Raw genomic sequence first — 19,938 nt, 5'->3', positions numbered from 1 at the left:
TCACTGAAAAATTTTTTGACCCTTGCAGAGAATGCATTTTGCCCATTTTCTTACATAATACTTCGTAAGTATTAYGTAAGACAAATTTGTCCCAAGACAAATTCAAAATCTCAGCTGGGTAGTTCTGATACAGAGTATATATGTCAATTTCCAGTGAGTTTTAAAATGAGAAACTCTCATCTATTTTTTTACAGGAAATGGGAGTGAAATGTAATGAACTATTAAGTAAACTCATTGTATAACAACTTATTTTAGCTGYTGTAATGAAGCAATGAGAATCAAACTTTCTTCTTTAATGGAAAGTAATTTCTGGAAGGAAAAACATACACTATTAACATACAATATTAAAATTGGTAAGGTAATTGCAAATGCTTGGGTTTAAATTACATTATTAGATTAGTCTGGAGCTTTTTCACTGTTGAGGCAGACATAATATTGCTCATTACTCATCCTCCCAATTATAAGTATCTGTTCTTGTTGCAAACCTAGTTCATAAATATTGAAAGCACGATGTAAAGTAGTGCTACATAAGCTCACTTTCACTTGCCAGGAATAGGACGAGCTGCYGGTTCATTTATTGATAATAATATACTTATATAATTATGCATAATACTAAAAACCTCATTATCATTTTACGAAGCCTGTAGCAAATACGTATTGCTTAGGATTGCCTTTTAGCAATTAAATGTTTCTAAATTCAGTCATCTTCCTTTTAAACAAACAAGCCAAGAAACAGACGGTAGCAACAATGATCATTTTAGAGCAAACAGATGTGAGCCCATCCTCAGAGATCTCTCAATATGACTGAGATCTCTCCTGTAAAATTCAGACCTTCTTGGGCAAAGCTGGCTGTATCAGTGACACTTGCACTAAAGCCACCATCCTCTAAGATTATCTAAATTAACACCTGAACAGAGCCTGGCGAAGAAGGGAACAAAGCCTGTGGGAACAGTCACACTCCTCCACTGAACTTAAAGCTGAACTGACCTTTTACTTTGGGAAGTCACTGCACTCTCAGACAACATATGCAAATGTRTCAAAATCTAGTTTTCAGGTCTTGTTTGGCATATCCCAGTTAACTATACAGAAATAATTTTCTTTACCATTCTATACACAAAAGACTATCAGACATTSAGGCTTTGTAGAGGAAATTCTAAGCAGCTCAAAACTCCCCAGGTAATAAGCAATGGTTCTCAGTCACCCCATGATAAAACTGAGCTCTAAGCAACCTGTACAATATGCTGATGTAAAAGTTAGCAAAGAACACAAAAGTTAACAAGGTACTGTATTTTAAACTATTTTCAAGTTCTTTTGTTCAAAAGAAGCAAGCAAGCTCCCTTTATTGTCTTCCACAGCAAATACAGCTCCACATTCACCACCAAAATGTTTGTATGGAGAATTAATTTCTCCTGGTCTTCAACTTTCAGACAGAATTTTTAATGACTGACTTTTCTCGGCTTTGCAGACCACCAAGGTTAAAGTTAAAAAACTGCCKTTTTTATCTGACAGACATACATATTAAAAAGCTAATTTGAAGGACTCAGAGAATTTAATGACTGCCATGTTTTGTTTCAGAGGCTATTCTGCTTTCAGCTTTTAACTTATTACTGTAATGCATTTTACAATGAAAGGTGCTACATGAAATTAAATTTCATTCTACTCTTTCAGGGTCAATGCTGAAACCAAACACCTCCGATAACCTCAGATGTTTCACCAGTATTGTTTTCCCAATGGAATCATCACCAACCTAATAACTCAAAGTTTCCATTTTCTGAGAACTCTAGGATCACTAACTGYTTGTTCCTAATTTAGTCATGACATCTCACTCAAACGTCTTTTACTATGTTTGAAAAAGTCAATAGTGATCAATGGCAATAGTGTATCAGTTCCATGATGTTACTTTGTGAAATAAATCAAATTCAATCCCTTCTAGGTTGTTAGGTTTCAGTCATTGAGAAACATACATAAAATTACCACCATGGAATTTTAATCACATGAATATTTTTACTTATTTCAGTGCAAATTGCTCATATGATTGAGCTAAACCACGCACAGGTGTTAAAATAACAACAAACCAGACATTACAGATACAGAGCTAAGTAACAGCAATTACACATCTAGATTGCATACTCAACCAGCCAGAATTTGTACATTTAAATGGACAATTGTAATTTTTGCCTCYACACATTCATACTGTGCACTGAATGGAAGCTTTTTAACAAAAGGAACAAATGAGAACATTGCAATCATGCAATTAAAACCTGTATCGTGCACACCCACAAGAACTGAGTTCAGGTTATTGGGCATTCTCAAGTGTTATCAGAGAGCATTAGCTGCTTAATCAGACTATAACTTTACATTGAATGAAAGGCACTCAATGAAAAGTGACTCTTTTTAAGCAATTCTGTCATCTCAAGCGCAGGAACATGTTAAAAGTCAATATTAYCAAGTGTTTAGGCAGTTTGGAGAGAATAAAGTATCCTTCCCTTCTTCCAGAGCATCACCTTGAGAGACTGCTCACCAGCCTAAACACTAAAATTTACTTGGMACAGTTGGAAACCATTGCTAAATTAGATTCTGAAACAGTCTCAATGGCTACCAAACAGCATGGGAACCAAAAGGTGCAACCACCAGCAGGGCTGGTCCCTTGCTGAAAATCCCATTCTAAGGAAATGGAGCTAAGGGAACCCAGAACAATGTGCCACTGCATGAAGCTTAATCTGTGTCTGCACTGACCATGGACAGTACACCATGATACAACTCATGGCTGGGAGCCAGAGTCTAAACAACCTTCCTGGATATAAAATCCAGAAATCTGCATCAGTGTAATAAACAAAAATGTAAAATCCAGAAATTTGAAATTAGCATAATASGCAAAACATCTATTTTAGGGAGAAACATATTCCATACATCTAATTTCTCAACCAGTTCTGAAGAATACAGCTAAATACAGCTGCTGCTAAGTGGGACTGCAAAATGTGTTCATGTAAAAATATGCAAATAAGTGTACACAGGCCATTGCATAAAATTAAGTATCAAGGCTTTTCCTATGCTGATTCAGTGTGTAAGTCAGCATCAGGAAAATCACTGATTTTAAGAAAAGGAATTAAATTTTTATTGCTGTACCAATACCTGAGGTAAAAATACATACTGTATCAAACATTCTGCAGCTGAATACCCACACCCTCACAGTGTAGCACTTTTATGTAAWTACACAAGGTGAACGGCTTGTCCAGGCATGATTCTGTGATGCTGTGTGCATTATCATGTAAAAATTAAGGCCTGCCCCCAAGAAATACACAAAACAATTCCATCTGTCTTAAGCAGAGATGTATTTAGAGTAACACTAGCAATCCCTGTACTTTATAAATGCAATGTCTTACAGACAACACAATAATTGATATAATACTGAAAAACTAACTGTCTCTAAACTCATTTGTTTCTTTTAAATTACATGTTCTTGGGCCCATCTGTGAAAACTGGGAGGTTAATTATGATAGTACATTGCATAATTCCACAGCTAAATGCTAACAGAGTTCGACATAAATGCCATATGTTTGTCTTAGAAAAACTRAAAAGATTAATTAGGAGGCCAAGGCCAGTACTTTGGAAAGTAATACTCTCAACACAATTAGATCCTTACACTGCCTACTATGTAAATTGAAGTTTTAATTAATAGGTAAAGCATTAGTCATGGCAAAAAAAAAAAAATCCAAAATCTAAACGGCATTCACCAGACTTTTTTTTTTTTAACTGACATTGTTTATAAATAGACACTCTGCACAAGCCAATCATGAAAAAAGCCATTTAAACTTGATATATGCTTTTCACAGCTATCCATTAAGCATTTCTGTACTGTTCTTCTTCCTTACATTATTTTCCACTTTTTTGATTTACCTGATCACATCAATAAAGAAAAAGCTCCAATAAACAAACGATAACTGTGAGGCAGAGTAGGTTTGAAAAGTCAACCCAACAGTACAAGATCCTTTAGGAGCCCTAGCAGCCACTTCTCCATCTCTGGTTCTGGTTTAGCCCAGCTTTCCACTTTTAGCCCAGCTTTCCACTTTTAGCCCACTCCACTACAAAGCTTCATCTCTTATAGCCATCACTCTCCTGAAGAAAGCAAAGGGTTATTTTGTCCTGATTCATAGATCATTGATGGTAAAGAGAGAATTTCCATAAAATTCAATACACTCTGGACCCTACCCAGAACATACAGTTTCTTTACTCACCACATATTCAAACACAAGTGTCAAGGTCTCCTTGGTGTGAATGATGTCATGAAGCAGCACAATGTTTGCGTGTTTCAATCCTTTCAAAAGAGAAGCTGAAAAGCAAAACACACATGTTATCTTAAAAAGGATCCAGATATTTTATATTGATTGACGTTCTTCTTTTAGTGACTTAAATGAGCTTCATAAYGTGACAACCGATAGAAGTATCCTCTTTGTTCATGAGTTCCACACATCCCATTTTTGGTGATCACACCTTCCCATTCAATACTATTTTCTCCACCTTGCTGGTCAAACTCAACCTCACTCAGAGGCCAAAATGAGCTGGACAAAGAGAGGCTTTCCTTACGCAGCCTCCTCCAAGTGAAACACTCATGTCTGAGCAACCAGACACMAAGAGCACTACTACACTCAAAGGTAATATTTTTTGTCTCAGACAAAAGGCAAGCATTCTTTTTCAAAACATAATCTCTCCTATCCAGCACAACCAAGTTGCTGTCTAAATAAAGTGCAGCATCTTAGACCCTTTGAAGTCTTATGTTTTTAAGCAATAATTCTCCTTTCTCCCAAACGTAATACAGATTTAATGGAATCATTTGTATTCACCCATGAGAATAAATACAAGGTATTTTCTCATTATATCTTTAATGGTACTAGCTCATGTTTTYAGAAAAGACAAATAAAGACTTATCTAGTGAACTTTCACGTAATCTCCTTCACTATTTTTTTTTACAACATAATACATATTTAATGTTCATTCCATATTACATATTTAATGTTCCACAAGACATGGCATATTTTAGCAATATATGCTGACAAGCCATGTGTTGTTACCAATGTCATTCTGTCGTTGGTGCCTTGTCATCTCATGCATGCATCTGAGCAGGACTATCAGTCACCCYAGCAAGTAAATAATAGATACAAAGACATGCAAATGAATGGCATATTTCTAAACTGAATAATGTGGAACTTTCTTCTGTCACCCTTCTACTTTTGTCAAAGAAAATAAATGAAAGACCAAATGTGTGTCTCAATCCTTTACTGYGCAAAATGGAAACTACAGAGCTTCCACAGCAGTGTTACCCCTTGCTGTCTTATTCAGGGATTTCCATCAGGCTGAGGTAACTCCAGGGGTTATCTGGCTTTGAATTAAGACAAGTACATATCATCTCTCATAGTGGTCTTTAGGAGATCAATCTGACAAGTTAATCACTCTAGGAAGCAACACAAAAGCAACATGGCATCTGGCTGCATCAGTGCTCCTCCACGAGCATTTTTGGCAGCAAAACTGTGGAGTTCATCCTAGGCAGAGGCAGTGAAGGCAGAGCAAAGGGGAAAATCACCATAAAGCTGCTTCAAAGTGAGTATCATCAAAGACATCATGATGGCAGGACTGCAAACCTGCAAGGAAGCTCTGTGAGCAAGAACAAGGCAGCCCTACAACCTGGCTGAAGGGGTGAGAAGAAAAGTTTCAAGAGAACTTTGTTTTGGTCTGCACTCCACAGCTCACTCTATTTAGAGAGCTAGCACAGAGGAATCTTTCCTGTGGTCTGATTTGGTTGCCACTGAGCTATAAAGCAGCTACTGGAATGACAAATAAGAATTTTAAACATGTGATCCATGCATGTCAAGCAACTTTTAACACTCCACAAATTAAATAGAAGCCTTTTTTCCAAAAGGAAGAGCCATGTGCAATTGTCATGGAATCCTCATCTTAGACCTAGAAGAATTTCTTGGAGCTAAAGCTCAAAGAGATTTGGATATGTTGGGCTTTTTCTTAAAGAATATGAAAAATTGCTACTGGAAAAAGGTATGGATACAAACAAAAGATAAAAACTGTTTAGAAAGGTACCTTCTAACAGAAGCAAGAACTTTTAAACTGGGGAAACCCTGAGAACAATTCACCTGAAGCAACTGAGATTTTACCAGCTCTTTCCTCAAAGSTTATTGAACAACCACACATTCACAGACAATAGGAACATAAAAACTGCCTCCTAGCAGAGCCTCTGTCGAACTGTTACAGTATTTACAACCTCTCTCAGCTTTTGCTGTTCAGATCATCACCTGAGGCCTTTAATTCCTCTAGCTGGCCATTACTTTGTTGCTAGAATCTCTATATGGGTCATTAAAGCTTAAACAGTACATTGAAAGCAGCTTACCTCGAGGTCTTTGCAAATACTGTCTTTCCCCTTCAGTCCCCTCCCCCACTCTTATTTATCTYCTCTAATATCCAATTCTCCCTTTTTACAGCCTCAATAATCAGCATCTGCCATATATTRCAAGATGTACAAAATATCACCTGCAGGGTGAAATTTCTGCTTTCTCCATTAGTCCAAGTAAAATACAGTAGGTAATAGAGCCAGAGAACAAAATCATCTTAATTGCACTAATTTTACGCTGCAGAAATAAGCAATTACACTACCAATTTATATTGTGAGRAAACAAACATAACTGGTGAAAGTAGGAGAACCCATGTGCCCTTCTGTCAGGACAAGATTGCTTGTCTTGTGAAAACACTGCTTTGTTTCKTAAAAAAAAAMAAMMMAAMMRAMARMAAASRWRGGKGGRRRKWAAWWARARARARAAAAAAAAGGTTGTCTGAAATAGAMAACTGTTTCTTCTTCCACAGAGCACTTTAAAAACAAAATGAAATATGAACCATCATATGGAGTTCTTTTCCAGAATAACATCCTTTCAGAACAAATGCCCTATACACCTCCTCTTTTGGGCAAGTTTTTACTCGAAGGGGATAGAACTTTGGATGAACTCTACTAATTCAAAGACAAAATCCAGAAATCCACATGTAAAAGAATAAAAAAGAGTCCAGGGAATCTGTCAGCATCAACTTGAGACAAGACTGACTTTACCTTTAAAGCTGYCAGTGCAGCTGCTACTGGAGCTCAGTGAGAGCTCAGGTGCTGCTGTGCCTGGTGTTACTTCCTGAACAAAATAATTCTCTCAGAGAAGGCCATCACCATCCAGTGATTATCACCCACAGATTTCACAGAGTTTTTTTCTTTTAAGACTAAAATGTTGTTGAAAAAGCATTGCAACAACTAACAAAAGTGAGACAAATGTACTAGTACTCACTGCATTCTTAACATGTATTTTTAATAACAAAATTATACAATGCTTCTTCAAAAGTATTGGCACTCTTTTTTTACCCTCAGTATGAAATGTAAGAWAAACAGATGGCAGCACTTTTAATTAATTTCTCCAAAGAGTTCTGAGGAGGAACAGCAGTAAGGAATGCTAAAATGCTTTTTTTAAAAACATTTTAGAAAAAAGTATGATATGGGTTTGAATGGTCAGGTGCTTGTTCTGTCACCTGTGTTTGCACAGTCCCACACAGCAAATTCWAACAGTAAAAAGCAGGCAAAGCGAATTGTTGACACACTTCAGCAATTAACAACATCCCAGATGATAATTTCTGTGACKTTTACACAAGCTCATGATCTGAGCTGCTAAATGTACCAACACTCCACACTTTCCATCAAGGGCTAATAACCATATTTGCATACTTAAAGGAAACACATTGCATTTGCTTGAATAACCATCACAGACTTCTCCTCYAACAAGGGGATGCTCTCATCTATTATGAGCTCCTGGCAAGCTGCCATATCGCTTGTGTTGGTCAAGGAGGTTTTTGCTGTTCCCAGATGAGCTGGATTCTAAAGTACAGTCACTCCACGAGCAAGGCGAGCCAGCTGGATTGCAGCCAACTCTTACCCAAAACCTGAGTAGCATCAGTAAATCAGTGCTTCGCTCCCTGAGGGGTTTACAGCACCAGCTCAAGCCTGACACTCCATTAACAAAGCCCTGTGACTTTTAGATCAGCCTCAGCTTGGAAGTGTTTTGAAAAAGGCTATTCCCGTATCTCATACAGTAACATTTCACAGCTGTATGATAAATTCAACAAAAGTAACTATTACTATTGACTCTCAGGTCACATGGAAGAACTTTTCACTAGCAAAGATAGTACTTTTAGACGCGGTAAGTACATTAAGCTTGAACATTAATTACGGTCCTTTGATCATCCATTCAGTCTTTCAATTCCTGACTATCATTTAATTCTCACTTTGTGAAAAATCACAAACCTCCACTGTGGCCTTAGACAGAAGAATAACCCATGATTTTCAAATTGGCTGATATTTCAGTGACCTGGAAGCTTTTCTCAGCAGTAGCAGAGAAGCTCAGCTTCATGCTGCTCATATGCACCATAATGTAAAACTGCTGCTGATGCTCTCTATTTCCGACTATATGCAAAGGTGGTGATACTCTCAACATTTTTCTAAGAAAGTATAGCTATAAAAATGCCTGATTTCTTCCCTATACAGTAGCTGGGGTGTCCTCTGGGGTTACCACACATCAGTGCAAACYATTGCTCATGAGTGCTCACCCTTTCTCACTGCCGCTCCAGGAGTGTTTCTCTCATCAGGAGAATTCTGATGACTGCACACCATGGAAGCTTGCACTTCTCTAATACTATTAGTGCAACTGTGCATCTTTGCTGCCCTGTTGGATTTYTGAGATGCCCAAGCACACACACATTCTAGTCAGTAACACAAATGTGTGGAAGCAAGTAAGCTGCTGTGCTTCAGAGCCAAACAACTTATCTTTAAAATTCTGCAGCTTGTCACACTCAGCAGACACAACGGTGCTCGCTGTCAGAGTGCCAACTTCCTCACATACACAGTTGGRTTCAGTCTCTGAGCTCTCCTGGAAAGGCATCCTTAGTGAGAAAACATTCATGGGTTTTTTTTCTGCTATAATCATGTTTTCTGAACAAACACACTCAAATGTGTCTTACTGCCTGCACAAACTACAGTTCTGCTTCTCTCCCAGCAAGTTATGTTTCAATCTATGCATCTTTCATAGCAATTTTCAARATTTGGCCTGAGAGCACAATGTCCCTTACACTTCTCASMCACTTCCCACACAGCAGGGATTTCTGTGTGCAAAATGCRAYTTAGAATTCCACCACAGACACAGGAATTCGCCACTCTGTTGGTTTTGCAGCAATAAATGTGCAGTAATTTCCTCCTCAGAAATGCAGTCCCCAAATCTACACATTGCTATTTTCCAGTTCACCCATCTGAAATTATTTACTATGAGTAAATAACTTTGCTTTCCTACAACTCTAACAGAACAAAATTCAATTCAGTGAAAACTGGGTAAGACCACACTGACCAGAAACTTCCCATCTTTTCACCACAGRATATATTCTGCAGAATGATCATTATTTATAGCACACACATAATCCCAAGGGATTGATTTTAAAGCTGCACACATATAAATGCACAGAACTGGTCAGCTTCCACTCTGACCTCAGTGGACACAAAGCAATAAAGATATATAGGTCACTCTTCAGCTTGGAAAACTTTCCAGGAGAAAGTTTCATAACAAATTTCAACATAATTTGTGAGCTACAAYAGGAAGAAAAAGCAGAACTGAAAACGTTAGATGGTTTACTATATAAGCTTATCTCAATTACCTTCTTTACACCTAATTCCAACCTCATTAAATTCTCTCCTAGATTTAACAAATGGTCCTTATTCCAGCTTTCATTAAACCCAAAAAATGACAGTCTGGCATTAAGGAAGAAAACAGTGCTTCACACGCTTGCAAGAAAGGATTTGGTAGTCCTTCAACTGTAGGCTGCTTTGCTGGAAKGACTACATGGATCAAATTAGCTTCATCTACCTCCTCAGCCTCAATTCAGGTTTAGATGAGTGGCTTGAAGTTTTTTTATTTGCAAATAGTTTTTTTTATTTGCAAAATTTCTACTTGCTGTCTTCTTTTTATTTTTATTTTTTTAAAGTATAGTATGCCATTGGAGAAGAACTACACAAAAAGGGTGTGTGTAGCAACCTTCAAAGGCTCTTCTTGTGATGGCTGTAGCCACCCCTAAGCAAAAGGCAAGTCACAAACCTGCTAAAATCTCTTTGCCTATTGAACTGGAACAAAACACTGGAAGGACGGATCAAATAAGCTCTGAAAAGCACTACGATATATTATCCTAACAGTTACACAGAAGASTGCTGCCATATGAAATGAATGTCTCTTTCATTACATTCTAGATATAAATTTATGCRTTGTGTATTGTTCCCAATGCTCTTCCAACACAAGTACAGATGGAGGTTAAAAATAATGAGACTTCATCCTATTAAAGCCAGACTCTTGTGGAAAGCAACTGCAATATGCTACTCCTATCTTGCAGCAGCCAGTCATGTTTTGCCTTCTTTATCCATTTCAGTATTCAGGAGGAGGGAACTGTGTAAACCAAAAATATGCAGCGTGTACAGAAAACAACTCTATAATGCAGGTAGAATCAGAAAGCAGGAACCTTTCTATTAGCTTTTTATGCACACRTGGCATGACCAGGACTAATAACACAATCTATTTATAAAACCATCACTGGCTGGCTTTAACCTTGTTATCATGATGAATTTCAGACACTGTCTTCACATAAATATTTCTGTGCCTTAGGATTACTTGGAAATTTTCCACCTAAAGAGTTCCTCCCATCTCCCAAAAAACAAGCTTTAGTAACAACTTCTACAACCCACTGCGTAACTTTCTCTTTCAAAAAACCCCAAACCTCCTAATCCCATGTTTTGGAGGGGAGACTCAAAATCTGGAAGCACAGAGGCCTTTAAAAAAGAAATACACACTTTACCATCTCTATGAAAATACTCTAAATGTGGTCAAGTTACAGCTTTGGAAATTGTCTCTTTGGGTCAGCCTGACAATCGCAGTGTGAAAGGAAGGAGGAATACCAAAGAGGGGGAAATGGCACAAGAAGCTGTGATCCACAGTGGAACTAGGACAGCTGGGTAAGGAAAAAGAAAAGCCAGAGGACAAACAAACATCCTTCACAGGTGGAAAAGCACAGGCAGTGGAAAGTAAGAGTATGTAGACAGGACAGAAAAGGGACAGGATGCAGAGCTTGGTGTGAGCAAACACATTTCAGGGGAAGAACACAAGGGCCTGCAGACACTAGCACATATTCTCCACTGATGTCCATATCAGTACCCAAGATTCCCACTGCTTTTAGCAGGAATCACTGAAAAAATCTGGCAGTTTTCCTCAGTCTCCTGCAATTCCAGTCCACAGAGAGAACCAACCTTCAAACTACCAGTTAACATTTCAGTTCAAGCAGGATRGGCTCATACGAGCACTGACAAATGTAAAAAAAAAACATTGGCACGTGGACACAACACCAGAAAATGGAATATGGATTTCCACTTGATTTTTCAAACACTTAGAACCCTACTTAAACAAAAATCYAAATCAAAATAAAGAATGCCAGGCCAAGTGCTCAGAACAAATATGGACTACAATTACAGGGGCTGCCACAATGCGAACTCCGAGACACACATTCCTGATGTCACTACCATGAGATACGCCAGAGTTTCACCTCGCAGCTGCTTCACATCTATATTGCATTTATCTCACACTTTGACAACCTGCAAATTCACAGGCTAACTTATCCTGCAGTGGCCAATTTGTGCACTTGTACCCATTAACTSTTCCCAGGTCTTTAATTTTTTTTCACAGATGGATTAAACAGAGGAAGGATCTTGCCCATTCATCAGAKAAGCTGAAAACTCCACCAAGTCCAAGCCAGAAGAAAGTCAGCCTGATCTTACCCTTACATTACCACTGGGTAAGCGTCACTTTAAGTCACTCAAACTGATATTWTTACAATGTTCCTCATTTTCTGAACATTTCAACTTTTGATGTTCATTCACACTTACCAGAACCACAGAGTGTGTACAATTGTTACAGTGAACCTTGTACACTGATACTATTGACATTCACTGATGACTACAYTGATTTTCAAATACTCTGGAAGTCATCTCAAAATCATAATTTAAAACAACTCTCAGCAAGTGGGGTGCTRACAAGGTGAACAAATATTTAAGTAGTCAGAGTGAGTGAAGTGATGAATGTTCTAGAAATTTTCAAAACCATCTGTGTTTTAGTAATGCACAGTAGGTGCCTATAGCTAGAGCCACCCATCAAGAACATGAAATTAAATTAATCAATCATCATCTGATACAGGCAGAGATCACAGAGCAGCAGCAAACATGGTGCTGTTGTGTAATTAAGGAAAGAACAGTACAAGTAGAGAGATCAAATTAAGTTTTCACAGGTAAACTTAATTCTGACAACTTCTGAATGATTCACTTTGCAATCATAATAAAGATCCTCTGCTGTAAACAGTACCCCTGCAATATTAGTACTGCATTGGCCAAAGGAGGGAGTAAATAACCAAGTACCAGGACTGAATCTCATGTTCTGCTTAAGTCACTGAATGTTTTGTTACTTTTCCCAATGCATCAATATGACAAGAAATCACTTAACCTTATGYACCTGCAATGAATATTTCTTTTGGTACACAGAAGACAGAATAGCATCATAGGAAATAATTAAATTGCATTGACATGAAACTCAGTTGTACTTGAGCCACTACTTACAAATGAGGAATTCTACAGAAAAGCTATTTTAGAAAAAAAATTACTTTTGCTCTATTTCTCAGTGGGCCATTTCCTTCAGAAAAAAAAAAAATAAAAAAACTGCACGAAAAGCAGACTCATTTGTCAGCACACACTTCAGGCAGCAGGARAAAAAGGCTTGTGGCATATGTCTTGCTATTTTTCAAAAAGGGAGCGAGACAGGAGCCTTTAAAAGATCATGTCAATTTTCTTCTTCTGGGTGGGTGAGGCTCAACATGCCTCTTTGCCCATAACTGGAAAATAAATCTGGAATGCTCATAGCATTGCTTTGTCTCTTGTGGAAYGGTTCAGATGTTAAAGAAAGGCAGATTCAGTAGAAAGCTAGCAAACAATTATTTATACAACTATTTTAGTAAACAAAATCAATCACAGTGAAAATAAGGCATACTGTCCTGTAACTGAAAAGAGAAAAACACTGAGTGTGTATAGGAAGAGAACAAAGATTTCATRAGAAAGCAAATGAAATCCAGTCACAGTGTAATTCACCCTAAAAAGCAACTCAAAACAATGAGCTATTAGGCTCTTATGCATCATTAGAATATGAATAGCATTTTAAAAGAATTTTTAAGAATAGGAAATAACCTTAATTCAGGCTAGATCTCTTTGATGTCTTTTATAAGATTTGTAATCAATTTTTGTTTCCGATCCAAAAATATGCTAAGCCTGMAGAGTACAAAATGGCAACATTCCCTCAAGTAACTTGTAAACTAATTTCTCCCATGAACAAAGCAATAAAGTGATGAAGCAAGCTTGCAGACATTATAGCAGAAAAATCCAGTGAAAGTTAAATTCTTTTCCAGACTAAATCAGTTGAAAGAGATTATACAGGAAATGGACAGCCATTCTTTACCACGACAAACAAAGCCCTTTGGTTCCAACACTGCTGGATCTCTACTTTGTAAGCACAAAATCTGAAAATATATTTTAAGAGTTCTTTCACGTGTAAAGGCCTGTATCACAAGAAATAGAAATACTATCTCCCTTCTGCCTTTGCCCTGTGGTCTCTGGATATCGTCTTGGTTCCCACTCCATCACTGAATTGTCATTTACTCTTGMAGTTCATAGTACCCATCAATAATGTTAGTTGAACTTGAAGTGCAAGCAATGGAGAGGAAACAGAAAAACTGGGAGTCCCAGCATTTTTGCTATATTCACCCCAGAATGTAACTATATTGAAATCAGTATGACTGCAAACTTTACAAATGYACATTTAAATGACAGTGAAGACCTGTTACTATCATGTTGCTCTCTAGAGCAAMATGTGCTTATTGAAAGGTTGGGGACATTGTTCAGCTTGGAAGTATGTGTTGCAAAGGACAAAAATTTTCATTTAGGGAAAAGAAAGAAAGCCCTGCATGTTTCTTTAAAAAGCAGCTGGCCCTCATGGAGTGCAGGAGAGGTGCTAGAACAAAAAAGATGGGCTGAAGGAATGTGTCAGCTTCACAGTTGACAGCCATAGCTGACAGTGACAGGGTGATGCAACAGTTAAGGGATGCTCAGAGGAGACCTAGGTGTGGTAAGGTGGTAATTTCTATCCTCCTACTTTTGCTAAGAACATATCCATAACTTTCAAGTACAGATTCCAAATTACCTGTGAAGATGCATGACACGAATCAAGCTATGGTTCTAAATCATACTGGAAGCCATTCTGAGCAATGACATAATTAAAGCACTCGTAAGAAATGTGAGAAAACACATTAGAGGGATCTTCGAGCACAACCCATTAACACCACAGGTGGTAAGAATTTTTTTTTAAAGCGCAACTCAACAGCCAACAGCTTGTCTGTTCTACTACAGACAGATATAAAACATCCAGCCCCCTTGAAAATAYACTCAGTTCTTCCATCCTGTTGTGTCATTCATCAATTATAATTACAGTAATTTACTGTTTGCTTTTCCAGATAAAATTCTTTTTATAGAATCATAGTAATTAACAATGACAGTAGCAAAATTGATCATCCTGCTTCTTAAAGCACCATTCCTCTAAGAWGACACTATTGTCTTAACAAACTTTAAACAAATCCTCATCTTTTCCAATTTGTGTCTAACAATTTTTGTTCTAGTCAAAACAGGTCAGCTCTTTTCCAAGAGAGAACTAGAGAACAAATATSCTTTTTAATGTCACTGACCTTTTTTTGAAACTCATTCACTGAAAGGTGGCCTTCAAAAGTTACATGTCAGGTCAAGGAAATGCTTTTTCTAGTTGCTGTGAAAATTTCTCAAAGTTTACATCTAGTAAAAGGAAAATTGTACTTTAAAGCTGCACTTATACAGCTAAAATCTCCCAGAGAATCCATCCTCCCTGAGCATGCTTAAACATTCAGGTATTTGGCAGAAACAGAAGTTTGAGACAAGAAGTACAGAATCCAACATCAGTTRGAGACAGGACAGTGTCATCAGGAGAACTATTCTAACAGCTTTCCCAAAATCACAATCACAAACCTGTTTTTGGCTGAATGCATTTCCAAGTCCTGCACTCCACTTCTGCTCCCCCCTCTTCACCCCTGCTAATGACAAAAAGGGAAATGCCCATCCCAATTAGATTCCCCATTCTCCATGCCACAGGCTCCTAGCTGAGGCCAGCCACAATCATCAACCCTTCCCATTACTGMTTTCTACCCCTGGTGCTCCTTTGAATGGCCCTGAATTTGCATGCTTCCAAGCCAACTATGATAGTTGGTGCAATCCTCATACCAACATCTGTTTTTAACTTCCATTTCTCCTAGTTCTCCTCCCTACCACAGCCAGAGTGYGGACACTGCCAAGCATTCAGTGGGATAATCTTCTCCAGGCTGCCAGAACACATCAGAAAGAGAAGCAAGAAGGCTAGAGGGGATACAGAAGGGAAAAGGGGACAAAAACGCATTGATAATGCATGTAGAGTTAAGATCTMTGTCAATATGAGAAAAAAAATCCAAACCSAAAGCTAAATACGAAGGGGGAGGTTTACACCTGTGCAATGAAAATTGCCACCTAAAAAACCTATTTCATAAGGGGACTTTCACAGGCTCAGGACAAGCCAACAAGCCAAAATCCAAGAGCATAAATCTTGATTCATCATCCCACATAGTACATGAGCCTAGAGATAAAGACGATTGTTTAGCTCTCTATTTAAATTCTTCTTCGTTATTATTATAGCTAAACTAAAAAGAGACTTGCTAACCAAACTCATGAGGCATGAAGGTTCCTGTTCCTGAGGAGAAATGAAACAGAAAACAAGGAAGACACCTTAAGCAACAGAATTTAGAAGGAGCACAAAAACGTGCCTAGACTGTATTTCACTGTGACTTCCATTTTCAATTAGAAAGACAAAGCAAATAAAATACTAACTGATTGAGTGGCTGAATCAATAAGTGTAGCAGAAACTCCTCCTGATGAGCTCCTTTTTGCTTGCAAAAACCAAGCACGGAGAAACATCCAACTTTGGCTGTTAATTTGATTTGACAGAGCACACACTGGATCAGACTGCTCAATGTGCGAGTATGTTGCCAGTATGGAACCTGAAYACCATAAAATGTCCTTATAAACGTAGCACTCTCTCATGGTCAAAGATAAGACTCTATCATCTCTCCAACTGATCCCAAACAAAAGATCTTCAGTGCAGTACAACTGCACAGAAGTTTAACTTCAGCGTAAGCAATGAACATAAGACCAAGGTTCAGGAATACGGCAAAGCCATAATTGCTTTGAAGCAGTTTYTAAACCTCTGAAAGTCTTTGGAATGTTTTGTTTCTCTAAATAATCCTTTTCCAAGCAACTCTTGAAGACAGCTCATCTGCAACAGTATTTTAAGGTACTGCAAAAGGGCAAGCACATTTTTAGTTTCTACAACTAAAGCGAGAACATCTTAGTGTGCCAGAAAACACAGCTCAAGTGCTSTGAAGTACTTGGAGCTCTTTGCTGGAGATTTGCTGCCTCATCATCTCATGCCAAGTAAATCACAGGMTGACTTCACCAAAGCCACCAAACTTTTATGGGCCAAGTTCTTCTCCCAAATAAACACACTGACCTAAAAAAGGTCACAGGAATCAGGACAGAAGCAAGTATCCACAGGCACTAATGAATGTTTTCCCTTCTTCAGCATGGCTAGTTAGTGTGTGTTATATCAGCCATTCTGCAACAGAAAACTGCACCTCTAAGGGAAATTGATAAATGAGGAATATTAAATCCCTGTTCAAACACATGCGAGAAAGCTTTGGCTAAAAATCAAGAACTGATTACATCGAAAACTCAAAGAGCACATTCCAGTTCAGACACTGATATTAAAATAGTGGCAGCCAAAGTGCTAACATTCACAAAGCTAAACATCCTCCCCGAATTCACAGCACAGTTCAGTATTTTGAACAGCACCAGCCTTATGAAAGCAGAACGGAAATATTCCCAAAGAAAAAAAAGGAAAGAAACAGGCAGAGGAACACTATTCATTTATTTCTTATTAGGGCTCAGCAACCCAGTGATGACAGATCACAGACTATGTGAGGTCCATCAAAATGCCTCTCCCCCAGCTGGTTTGGATGCTCACATATGACAGCCTGATAACATTTGAAACAAACTGACAAGATCTCCACGGAAAAACAAACCTGGTCTGAGGCAGTAAAACACTTTCCKCTCCCAAAGTTCTCTGACCACAATAAACTACATCTAAAATATTAAGAACCATTTACCTGAGAAGAAACTACAGTCACATATCCATATCGTGAAAATATCTTTAATGTTAACTTCACCATGAGTGCTACACATCATAGGAAATGCAGTGGTGTTTTAGTCATTAACGAGTGTATGATTATCTGCAGGTATTTTCCTAACATTTTGTTGAGCTTTAAAAAGTGCTGTTAATAAAATCCTTGTCCTTGGATACAGTTTGGCTTTCATTGCACTTGAGGAGCTTTTATAAACTTGTTTACATAATTCTCAAAGATGTAGATTTATAACTGTCAATGATTTTACAAGGTTAATGGCCTCTGTAATTAAAACAAATGAATGAGAAACTGAACTAGTTTAAATTTATGCGCTTCAGTCAACCATAAAAACAGCAAACTCTGCAAAGAATGTGGATGTATGAACAAGAGTAAAACTCACCTTTTGCTGACAGYRCCAAAGAAATGTACAGAAAGGGAGWTACTTCTATTAATKATGMACTTAGACTCKGGAGTATTTTGAAACCTAAAATTCTAGGAATGGAGATAATTGAAATTTCTGGTCTAGTTTCCAGATCTAGATGCATCTGAGACATAATTTTACTCCGGAGGTATAATTTGAATTTAACAAACAACAAACACATACACCAGAATAAAAGTTTGCACTGTATGATATTGAAGGCTCAAAAATATGGATTGCCTTTTCAGGAGCATATCTGTTAWTGAGGATGGTTTTAATTTACTTTAAACCTCACTTTCTTTTATTTTTTATTTAAACCTCAAGTTTTTAATAAGTATATTTTTAAATAAATGAATTTAATCCACATCATGCCTCAACAATTTCTATATTGAATTAACTGACATACATTCACAAGTAAAAGACTAGATCACACCATACTCTTTTATTTTTAAGTTCAAATAATCTGAAGCTGTAATAATTATAAGCAAATTTCTTTGGGGACTAAAACATGCCATTCAAACTGCACCAAAGAACTTGATTCAACAGCAATAACACAACAGAAGTTTCTTCTAGAAAAAAATAAAGGGGTAAAATCTCCTGATATTTAAGGGGTTTTTTTTAAGGTTCAAARGTTTCCTATTGCCTCAGAGAGGTTAGAAGTTGCTTTGTGCTCTTSAACTATGCTCAGAAGTTATTCATATGCAATTGAATGTGACATTCTACCTTCTTGTCCACAAAAATGGATGATAAACATGAATGCAAGGGCTGATGGCAAGATGGGGCTATTATTAATGCAATTCTTAAGCCTCTTGGACTGCTGGCAGAAAGGTGTTAAAATCTTCAATACGCTATCCACAGATATATACTTTTATAGGTTATTTAGTTTGACCTCCTTAGCACAAGAAGCAATTTCCAAGCTCATAAATTTTTACTGAGCATAACTTCAGACAGACATCCGTTGTCTTGCACCAACCTGGCTGAACAAGTGTTCCCAAACCTCATTCACATTTGGAAGAGTAGGAAATCCATCCAATCCTTACACTGATAACTTCAGCAAAGCCTGCTTAACCAGACTTTAAAYGGAGACTATACATTGCTCCAAACTTTTTCTTTTGCTTTTATTTAGATTTSTACTAATTTGTGCAAGCAAGACTGAGACACAGCAGCATACAGACACCCATCAATGCGATCACTTGAATTCTGTTTGTGAGCCACAGCTACAACCCTTAGCTTCTCCACTGGCATGCAAAATAAAGCATTTTTGATTATGCAAATAGTMCTCTGCTTTGTGAATAGGGCCTCAAGTGATTCAAATGCTAATTCTTTTAGAAACCTTGATGCAAAGCCAGTATTTCAACCATGTCAGCTTTACAACCGAGACCTTCTGAGAAACACGCAATCGCAAATTGAAAAATACCTTTTAGAACTAGAAATACATAGAGATAAAATAACCTGTAGAAGTGTGAAAGTTCTTTACAGCTTTCTGTCAATGGCCCTGCAACCTGCTGGGCTTTGCCTTGAGTTTGATGCCCCTGCAGGAGCTGGCAGTTCCCTAAAAGCAGCAATGTGGGCACTGCTGCACTGAGAAAACCAGAGATGAAACAACAAAAGCAAATTTTTATCTTGTCCAGAAAATAATGTGCTAAATGGGGTTTGTGTCTTCTTGTTTTCTTAATAAAATCTTCACACAATTCAGCAAATGCCTGTATGAAAATGTTCTTGCCATTATTAAACACATTTTTGAGCCCTCACAGCAATCAAAAGAGCAAGCATGAATCCTGGATTTCAAAGAAATAGAGGGAAAAGGAAGTGAGTGAGAATGTGTCCATGAAATGTGTAAWAAGCTTTTCTTTTCACTTTGCAAGTAGTTCTTATTTACTTTTTTTTCTGATTAGTTGCATTTAACCTATCACAGTACTTTGTCCTCTCAGATTCTAGGAGATATGAGGGCAGGGGGAATGTTTTCAGATGGAAGCCAGCCACACTGGCTACCACCCTCTTGATTTTCTCAATTGCTTCTGCCCAGGGAAAACCAGCTGATAATTAAGGCTAAGTAAAACCTGTTGATCTAATTACCTGAGCTG

At 37.7% G+C, this 19,938-nt stretch overlaps 1 protein-coding gene across 2 annotated transcripts in view; it reads right to left on the bottom strand.

Annotated features, from left to right (window-relative positions):
* CDK14 (cyclin dependent kinase 14) overlaps positions 1 to 19,938 on the bottom strand; it is a 310,018-nt gene that overhangs the window by 176,220 nt on the left and 113,860 nt on the right. For both annotated transcript variants that reach the window (XM_057376776.1, XM_057376777.1), the window contains exon 6: positions 4,236 to 4,330. In XM_057376776.1, coding sequence (XP_057232759.1) covers positions 4,236 to 4,330 — 95 coding nt within the window. The remainder of the gene's footprint in view (positions 1 to 4,235; positions 4,331 to 19,938) is intronic.

The sequence above is a fragment of the Malurus melanocephalus genome, unplaced genomic scaffold (genome assembly GCF_030028575.1).
Source record: "Malurus melanocephalus ecotype Western Australia unplaced genomic scaffold, MMel_1.1 scaffold_290, whole genome shotgun sequence".
In the NCBI taxonomy this organism is placed as follows: Eukaryota; Metazoa; Chordata; class Aves; order Passeriformes; family Maluridae; genus Malurus; species Malurus melanocephalus.
This window is presented reverse-complemented; position numbering and strand designations above follow the sequence as displayed.